The sequence below is a fragment of the Alligator sinensis genome, unplaced genomic scaffold (assembly GCF_000455745.1).
Source record: "Alligator sinensis unplaced genomic scaffold, ASM45574v1 scaffold381_1, whole genome shotgun sequence".
Taxonomy (NCBI): domain Eukaryota; kingdom Metazoa; phylum Chordata; order Crocodylia; family Alligatoridae; genus Alligator; species Alligator sinensis.
This window is the reverse complement of record NW_005842440.1, coordinates 261,274-270,761: the sequence shown is the minus strand read 5'-3', so window position 1 is coordinate 270,761 and position 9,488 is coordinate 261,274. Positions and strand designations below refer to the sequence as shown.

The 9,488-nt window shown below is 47.3% G+C and overlaps 1 protein-coding gene across 1 annotated transcript in view; it reads left to right on the top strand.

Annotated features, from left to right (window-relative positions):
- Nucleotides 1-9,488, top strand: part of PSEN1 (presenilin 1) — a 54,833-nt gene that overhangs the window by 322 nt on the left and 45,023 nt on the right. The window contains exons 2-3 of the mRNA XM_006030357.3: nt 3,979-3,983; nt 5,771-5,913. Coding sequence (XP_006030419.1) covers nt 5,830-5,913 — 84 coding nt within the window. The 5' untranslated portion in view covers nt 3,979-3,983; nt 5,771-5,829. The remainder of the gene's footprint in view (nt 1-3,978; nt 3,984-5,770; nt 5,914-9,488) is intronic.

Here is a 9,488-nt window from a genome sequence, read left to right as displayed (position 1 = left end):
GCCCGCGCTGTCATTCTGGGGCCGGGACGCACGGGGCGGTGCCGCCCTGCGGGCTCCTCGCCTCGCAGCCCCGGGGCCTGAGCGGTCCCTGCCCAGCGTGGGGAGCCGGGTGTTCACCCGCCGGCGCCCCCTGTGCCCGGCGCTGCCAGGGCAGGGCGACCCAGGGGAGGAGGGTTGTTTTCCACGGGCGTGCTGCCGAGTGACTGATCCCACCGCGTCAGCCGGGAGACTTTGCAGGGGAAAAGGGAGGAGGAAGGTTTCCTTCATTTCCTTCCTGTGGGTATTTGTGTGGCACTGGTTGCTGGCAGCCCTGGCAGGTGGCTTCCCTGAAGAGGTCAGGGGTCTCTACAACTGTTGTATTCACAGCGGAAGTGTCTGGTCCCTGCTTCTCCACCAGGACACCCGGGCTCTGGGGGCCTTGAGATCCTTCCCAGGGTGCCGCGGGCTGCCACCCCGTATTGGCACTGTTAGGTTTACAAGCATGATTCACAAGGCAAGCCCAGAGATTTAAAACAGGAAACCAGTGGGTTACAAGCAGTCTGCGCTGCTGTGGTCTTCCTGAGCTCCTTGCAACAGATGGATTTCTCTGTTAGCCACAAAAAGAGTGAAAACTCAGAGGTGGCATTTTCCAAGAAGTGCCTCAAGTCTGTCCTGCGGTGTCTTGAGAACCAGAAGTTGAGACCCACTGCCCTAACTACTGGTCAGCAGTTGTTTTTTTTGTTCTGCAAGAGGACAGATCCAGATCCACACTAAGTTGTTGGTTTTATGGCTGTTGGTCCAGCCAGGGGCACTGGATTTCTCGAAGTGCTGCTTTGATGAGGTTCTGCAGATCTCTGCCTTTAATTACTGCTCATCTCGGGTATTACTTTGTAATAGTACTGTACTAAACCATTTCGGAGCACTTCACAGAACCTGCTCTACGGTCTGTTCTTAAATTAGTTGATTCATAAGTAGGTGTTGTACCAGTACTTCCTTGGCATCCCTAACCACTTAGCTAGCCTGCGAAAGGAGGAATACTGTAAGAAAGTAACTTTTCTGGGAGAAGGATTTTTTTGTTCAGATGCAGGCTATAGCAGGGTGCTCAATCTCTGGCCCATGGGCCAAATGCAACCTGCAAGGCCAGTGGGGTTCTCCACAGATTGGGAAATTTGGTGGTAGGGGAGTGATGGCATTAAAAATGACCACCCTCCCCTGCTGCCAGATCTCAAACCCTAAGCCCCTTGCAACAGGTTGGGGCCAGATCATGCCCCACTCTCCACCATCCCTGAAGCTGGATGGGGCTGGGTCACATCCCTTTCCCTCAGGGAGCTGGGATGGGGCTGGCTCAGGCCCCCTTCTCCACCTCCCTGCCCCATGAGGCTGGGTCAAGCCCCTTTTCCACCCCCTCCCAAATAGGGCTGGGGTTGAGGTTGGGCCATGCCCGTTTCCACACCCCCGCATTGGGCTGGGGTTGGGCCATGCCCGTTTCCATGCAAGGCTGGGCTGTGCCACTCCCCCCTGCAGAACCAGGTTGGAGCCAGGATGCCCCCTGTCTCCTTCACATGGCTGGATGGGGCCCTGCCATGACTGCCCTCTGCTGGATTGGGACCATCAGCTCGATCTGACCCACTGATGGCCTGGGTATTGCCCATCTGGCCTGCTGGCCAAAAAGGTTGAGCACCATTGGGCTATAGCAATTACTGTAAGGTTGAGTTAAGAGGACTTCATGAACTGGGTGTATAAGGAACCAAATGAAAACACTGAAGAAATCAAGTCCTAGGTGAAATGCAACTTGTTGATTTCTTTAGCACTATTTCAGATTTTAGGGTTGAGTCGAATAAATTCCACGAATGTAGCACCTGCTTGTACATCTGAACAGTGGGATCATTGAAATAGGCAGGTCACACTATCAGTTGTTCACAGTCTGTTGAATAACAGTAGTCAGTTCAGTTCTATAAATTCCTTCATTGTGACTGGTGTAGGAAAAGAGATGATTGTCCACACCTGTCTGGCCATTGACCTGGCCCACCAGATGTGCCAGACAGTTATTCCTGATGGTGCGACTCAAAGCCATTATCAGACCTGCTATGACTGGCTGTAAAGTAACATCTCTCTTAGGTTGGCAGTGATGTTATATCTAGAGACGTACTTTAATCGCGATGATATGAAACACTTTTCATGGGTTGGTCAAGACATAAAAAGCAAATTTGCAGTTTTTCCCAGATGTGCTCTGCCGACCCTGCCTGCCCCTCAGCGTTTATTGGTGGAGGAGCCTCGGCCAGGCAGGACAGGCGAAAGGGTGTTTTCCATCTTGTCTGTTGGCTGTCCTTTGTTCAGCCGGTTCCCTCAGTGCTGATTAGCAGAGAGGCCCTGTTGGGATGAAGGGGCAGCTCCCATCTTGTTTGTTGCCTTTTAGGCCATCCCACCCTCTAGTGCCTTCCCTCCCCTGAGATGGGCTGCAAGGCTGAGCTGCAGTGGCAGCGAGGACCACTGACTCCCACTGGAGAGCCATCATTTTTCATTACATTTTTAAAAAAATGAGTGCACAGATAATCCCAGATTTTGCAGTTTCTGTGAAATTGCAAATTCAGTAAACCCTCTAGTTATATCTAGCAGTTTGTAATAAATTCCTCAAACTGTGTTTTTGTTTTAATAGTACAATATCTGCCTTTCTGTGGGTATTAGACTTATTATTACTTACATCATCAGTCTGCTTACTTCAAGGAAAAGTTTAAAAAGTAAATTTACACTACTGCAGAACTGCTCTGTTGCATTTACAAGAAACACACACTGTTGCTGAATAAGTTGCCCTGGTAAGGTGTGTCTGTATGAAATGGCCCAGAGCTTGTTAATTAAAAAAAAATGGGATCAATGCTTTGCTTTTTTGTTGACTCTGAGATATAAAGAATAGGTTAATAACAAGATAGCATTTTCTCTTCCTCCTTTGTTCCTAATGTAAAGAGATACTAACTTAATCATATGTCACAAGGCAACATGTTTGCTTACCTTTTATTCCTGCCATTTGACATGTTTAAATATAAAGAATTTTTCAAATTAAATTTACAACTAATTTTAAATGTTGACAATGCATTAGTCAGTTTTGCTTTTGGTTATACATAGTTTTATTTCCAGGTCCTTGGTGAGGTAATATTTGGGTTTTGGAAAGCTTATATTTATTTTTAAAGCTTATGTTTATTTTTGTTTTCTAAATTGTTTAAAAAAACATTTTTCTTGGCCTTATGCTGTGTTTATTCTTACAAAACATTAGTTCTGAGGCAATTAGACAGCAGCCTTCTATTACAGTTTTTTAGCTACTGTTTTCCGTGATGCTTTCTGTCACAGCTACTGTCTGGACTCTGACTGCAGCCTCTTAATTATTCTCTGTCTTGCCCTTACCAGTGTTGAGGTTGAATCATGTCACTTTTCTACTCTCAAACTGGGACTTAGATATACTACTGCATAAATACTGACCTCTGGTATCACCCAGCAGGTCCAACTTGGATTTGGGCACCTACTTTTTTTCCCTTCAGAAACCTATAGTAGAGGTATTGGCCAGTACTATTCTTAAAACAAAATCTCTTTATTTAATATTTCAGTGGAACCATTAGATAAGAAGCATTTTGAAACAAACAGTGTATGTGCCTGTTTAGTCTTTTAATTTAGCGCTACAAACTAAATGAGATGAGCTTTTCCTAGGGGTGCACTGATAGAGATCTTTTTGGGCTGATATTGATAGCTAGTTTTTAAGGAGGCATATCGGCTGATACCAGTCCAATTTCTGATACTCAGCCCAGCAGCTTGATGAGCAGTGTCTGGCTGTTAAGTCTGTTGTGGTGGAAAGGGAGGGGGAAGTGGGGCGGGGGCAGATAGAGGCCCCTGCTGTGAGGGAGGGAGGGGCTGGAGCAGACGCTGTCCAGCTGGGGTGGGGTGGGGTGGAGCAAGGCGTGGAACAGCTGCGGCTCATCCAAGGGGCTGGGGAAGGGGGGCGGCCATGCAGGCAGGGGCTGCAGCCACCCCAGAATTTGTGACAGCTCACCCCAACTCCCCCTCCCAGCACCACTGCCTGCCCCGAGTGCAGCCCAGCTCAGCCCAGCCCCCGCCTCCCCTCCCCGTCACCGGGAAGAGCTCGGTGTTGCCCTGGCCCCAGCCAACAGTGGCAACCTGCCCCACCCCATGCAGATCTGGGGGCACATGCCCCCCATGCCTTTCCAGGGTGCGCACAGTGGCAGGAGCTGCCCTCCTCCTCCCTGTGCTCTCCAGGTGAGCCATGGCTCTGTCCCATGTCCTGCCCTGCCATGACTGGGCAGCACCTGACCCAACCTGTGCCCCAGCCCCACTCCCTCGCTCACCGTGAAGGCTTTGATCTGGCCACCCCTATGCCCCGCCCCCCCACTTCCCCTTCTACCACAACAGACTTACCCAGCTGGACGAAGCTCTCCAAACTGCTGGGCTGTGCTCCTCGCCGCCTATGTGCTGTGCTGTGGCTGCAGGCATGCATAGGGCATTTACTGGCTACATTATTGGCCATATCAGGCAAAAAATGCCAATTTCCGATGCAGTCAATCTTTTTTATATTGGTGCCGATCCAATATCAGACCAATGTATCGGTGCATCTCTAGCTTTTCTTTATTTGCAAAAATACAACTGAACCAGCTTTCATTGTCCTAGCAAACCTAGACCAAGTGGTGTTTTTCCTTCTTTCTTAATCAAAGTGGGTTGGGTGCTTTCACTGAAGTAGATGGAAATTATTAAGAGTGCTTGCTTACTCTGGCACTGTCTGTTGACATTCCTTAAATGTAAATGACTTTCAGAATCACTTTCTCTCTTATCCAGGTAGACTTAAAGGGTCAAAGCCTTTTCCATATATTGTAATACTATGCCTATGACGCTTCCACACTGAGTATTGTTTAAAGCATCCTCACATTTGTCATATTTCGTTTCCTGTCATGCCTGTTTTGGGTGGTTTTCCTATATTCTCCTGTCTTTTGAAGTCTTGTTTTCCACTTCTAGTTTTCAGTTTAGTTTCAGTGCAAATTCACATTTTACTATTTTTTATATTGGGACTTGTGTATATTTTAAACAGTCATTCAATCATGTTTTTATAAATTCATCCAACTGTTATTTGTTGAGGAAATAAATATGCTTTAATACCTGAGAGCTTCTTGAAAGTTTTTTTGTTTTTAAGAATTCATTTGAAGTATTTTTTGTAATTCTAGACAACTGCAGATGATTATGGGGTACTAAGCACTGTATGTCATAATCAGGTTTTCAAATGTCATGATTAAACTATATACTTGCCGTACTGATTTAAGGAGCTGAAAAATCTGTAGCTAGAAAATTAATGAATCGGGAAAGAAAAATTCTACCAGTGTGTACTATCACTTCACTAGTGTGGTGCATGGTGGTGGACCTAGGTAAAACAGTCTAAAACCTAGGTAAAACTGTTCTAACTCTTGACAGTTTAATTAAATATTCAAGCACATGGTAACTTTGTGAACAGATGTGTAACATTTTTGTGTGAATGTTCAAGGTGGGTTACAGCTTTTACCCTTTATCTTGAATTAATTTACTTTGCACTTAGTGTCGTGGCTGATGGACTACTTTCATAAATCTTAAAGCATATTTATGCTGGTAAATGCAAGTCAAGATTTTCATTAAATTATTCTATAGTTCTACATCACCACAGAGATGATGGGAAAATGGTTAACTTTCCTTTATGTGAATTATTAAAAAAACCCAAACACCTTTGATATACATGCAAATAGAACCTTAATGCATTTCTTTTTCTTGCAGTGTCTCGAGAGATATCTGTGTTGTGTAGCAATAAGTGATTTTTGCAGAGCTGCTCCAATGACGGAACTATCTGCACACTTACCTCAGTTCCAGCATGGGCAGCTGACAGAAAACTTCCCTGACAGCCACCTGAGCAATACTGTATGTAACAAGCTATCTCATTATTACCTGGCAGAATTCAAAACTGTAATGAATAATTGAGGTGGACTAAGATATCAGTTAAGAGTTCTAAAAATCTGTTTTTTGTCAGAATGGTTCTTTCTGTCTGGGTACTACAGTGAAAAGCATCATAGAAATGGTAATAAATAACCATAAACAAAAGCTTAGTGCTCTAAGTTTATTTTTGAATAGAAGCATATTTTTCCTGCTCTTTCTCTTCCACATCTGCTTAGAGTCATGGGACACAAATATTTGACGGGAGACTTCAAGATCTAACTTGAATCTAACTTTCAAGATATGACTTAAAGATCTAGCTTTCTTTTGTCTAGAAATGAAATCAATTATGTTTTAGATTTTATTTTTGAATTAAGTATTCAGAAAGTAAGAAACTTGCTTTTGCTTTTTTCAGTTTTGGGATTTTTCCTCCCATGTCCTGTGCACGTTCACTTACTTTTGTCTGTTTAAAGTATATATTCTGATTGTCCACCTATTCCTATTTTCCAAGATTTTGCCTGCAGAATAAACTGCCAGCCAGTGTTGCTCTGTTTGAACTTCTGGTCAACTTGAGCATTGGTGCTAGTCTAATAAGGGTTTAGAGTAGGGGTGGGCAATTATTTCGGGCGGAGGGCTGTTTGCCCACTTTTGGCAAGCTGTTGAGGGCCACATGGGTAGCTCTGCCCCTTGACAGGTGCCTCGCCTCTTGGTCACCATCTTGGGACCAATGTCTCGGGGCCAGCACCGGTGGGGCCCAGAGCGGGGTGCAGGCTGGCAGGGGTCTGTGGAGCCGGGCTGGGCTGCACCAGCAGGGAGAGGGGGACGCTGGCCCGGCTCCCCCGGGGCCCGGCCCCAAGAGCCCCCCTCCCGCCCAGGACCCTGTACTCCTGCCGCCCTGCTCTGGGCTCTGCTGGTGCTGGCCCTGGGACACTGGTATGGGCCCCGTGCACCTGCTCACTCCCAGTGCCCTCCATCCCCGCAGTACAGGTGGGGGGCAGCATGCATCCCCAACCCCTTGCTCCCTGGCAGGGAATGAGCTGGTGCTGAGCGTGGGGGAAAAGTGTCCCCTCCCCTGCCCCGTGGCCGGTGCTCCGTGCTGTAGCCACTTGCAGCCCACAGGGGAGGGACCACTTTTCCCCATGCTCAGCACCAGCTTGTAACCCAGCCCTGTTCCTAACCTGGGCCCCATGCCAGCTCCAGGCTTGTCCATTGGGGCTGGGCATGGCAGCAGCAGCTGCGGCCCCCCAGCTTGCCATGCCAGGCAGTGTTTGCCACCACCACCTCTAGGCTGCCCAGCGTGCGAGCTCCGGGCAGGCAGCAGCAGCAGCAAATGCTGCCTGGCATGGCAAACGGGGGGACCACAGCTGCTGCTGCCACACTCAGCCCTGATGGGCAAGCCTGGAGCTGGCACAGGGCCCAGGCTGGCAGTGGGGGTGGGTTACAAGCTGGTGCTGAGCACAAGGAAAAGCAGACACTCCCCTGCCCTGTGGCCAGCGCCTGTGTGGGGCTGCCTGTGTCTGATCAGGACAGCCCCGTGTGGGCTGCCAGCGGCTGCAGCAGGGAACATTGGCCATGGGGCGGGGGAGGGGCCACTTTTCCCTGGGCTTCTTCCCTGCCCGTGGTCCTCCCCTGCCCTTCTCCCCTCCCCCTTTACCTGAGTTTCCCGTTTTAGTGAAACCACATAGTGACAGGCCAAAAGCCCCTGCTGGGACTTCTGGCTGGGGGCAGGGCTGGGCAGGCCCTGCTGTTGCGGGAGCCCGCCGGGCTTTCCCTGGGTCCTACTGTCCCTGGTTCCTATCATTTTTGACAGGAACCAAAGACAGATAAATATGAATTTTCTAAATTTTTTTAGGGGCCTCGCAGGCTGGATAGAATGGCTTCATGGGCGAATCCAGCCCACAGGCCGTATTTTGCCCACCTCTAGTTTAGAGACTGTTCTTTTTGTGCTACCTGAGAACTGTTCTGTGCATAAGTAGCAGTACTGTCATTTATCTCCCAACATGGGAATCCTAAGTGTAAGGAGTTAGCAGAAGTGCTTGAAAATGCAAACTATCATAACTGTGACCATTTGGAAACCTTTGCAGAAACTTGCCTATTGCCATTTAAGGTGTAGCATATCCCATTGTTACATTTTTAAATGGTCATTAGGAATGAGTTTGTTACTGTATCCACCAGAGCATTTTACAAACAATTTCTCTGGAAACTTCAGTCTTTACTCACTGATTGATTTATTTTTTGGGGAGCATACTATATACAAACAATGGGAAACAGGCATTGTTTAGGTCAGAAATCTTTCTGCTTACATCAATTAAAACCACAGTTGGGAAAAGGTTATTTTCAGTTGTACTATATATTTATCTCCTTTGTGATAAACAACTTAAAAATAATAGCATAAACTTAAGGTCAGGTGTTATATCTTGAACTCTATGCACAGCCCTTAACATATAGGACCTTATGGTGCATGCCACATGCTATTGGAACAGTTACCAGATAAGTGGTTGTAGAATAGTGGTTCCCACTTCTAATCAGTATATGAACTGAACTCTCCCAGCCAAATTCCATGAAACTTCCCACCGCAATTTTTGATGATGCTGGTGTAGTTTCCTCGCCTCGAGCTATGTTCACTAAGTTTGGGAAATATACATTTCTGATTACCTTGGGTCTAAAAGACTTGAATTAGTTTTAAAATGTCTTCGATTTTTTTTTTTTTTTTAATCCAGAAATGTGAAAGGTTTATTGCATCCAAAAATACAGCTGAAAGTTTTTACAAGGGCTCTTAAGTTTCTCATAGTGTCTTCTGCTCCTTGACAAAGTTATTTGTCTGCATTTGCAGTACAGACCAAGTTCTTCCATTCTAATCATATAAAAAGGTGGAGGGTAGCACTCTATGTTAAGGAGCAGTATACGTCTTCCACCATTAAGGCAGAGGTGGAGGAGGGGAACACTGAGGCATTGTGGGTCAGGATCCAGGGGGGGCCAGGGGAAAAGGAATTGGTTGTGGGGGTCTACTACAGGCCTCCTCATCAGGGTCAAGAGCTAGGCGATGTATTCTCCGGGCAGCTAGCAGATGCCACACAGGCGAGGGAGGCAGTGGTCATGGGAGATCTAAACTACCCAGATATCTGCTGGGAGGAGCAGACAGCCAAAACAAGCTGCTCATGGAGGTTCTTACACTGTGTGCAGGACCTCCACCTAACCCAGGTGGTGTCTAGTCCCACCAGGGGTAGCGCTTTGCTTGACCTGGTCTTAGCAACAGGGGATGATCTTGTGGGGAACATGTGAGTTCATGGTAGCCTGGGAGATAGTGACCATGGGTAGTTCATGGTAGCCTGGGAGATAGTGACCATCACTTGGTCGAGTTCACTGTCCAGCGAAGGGTGGGTAAAGTAACTAGTGGGGCTAAGGTGTTGGACTTCAGAAGGGCCAACTTTAGCAAGCTTAGAAGGCTAGTTAGTGAGGGGATGCAACTCAAGAACATAGGGCATATGGGGGTCCAGGAGGGTTGGAGGTATCTCAAGGGAGTGATCCTTGGGGCTCAAAAGGAGTCTATTCCATTACATAGG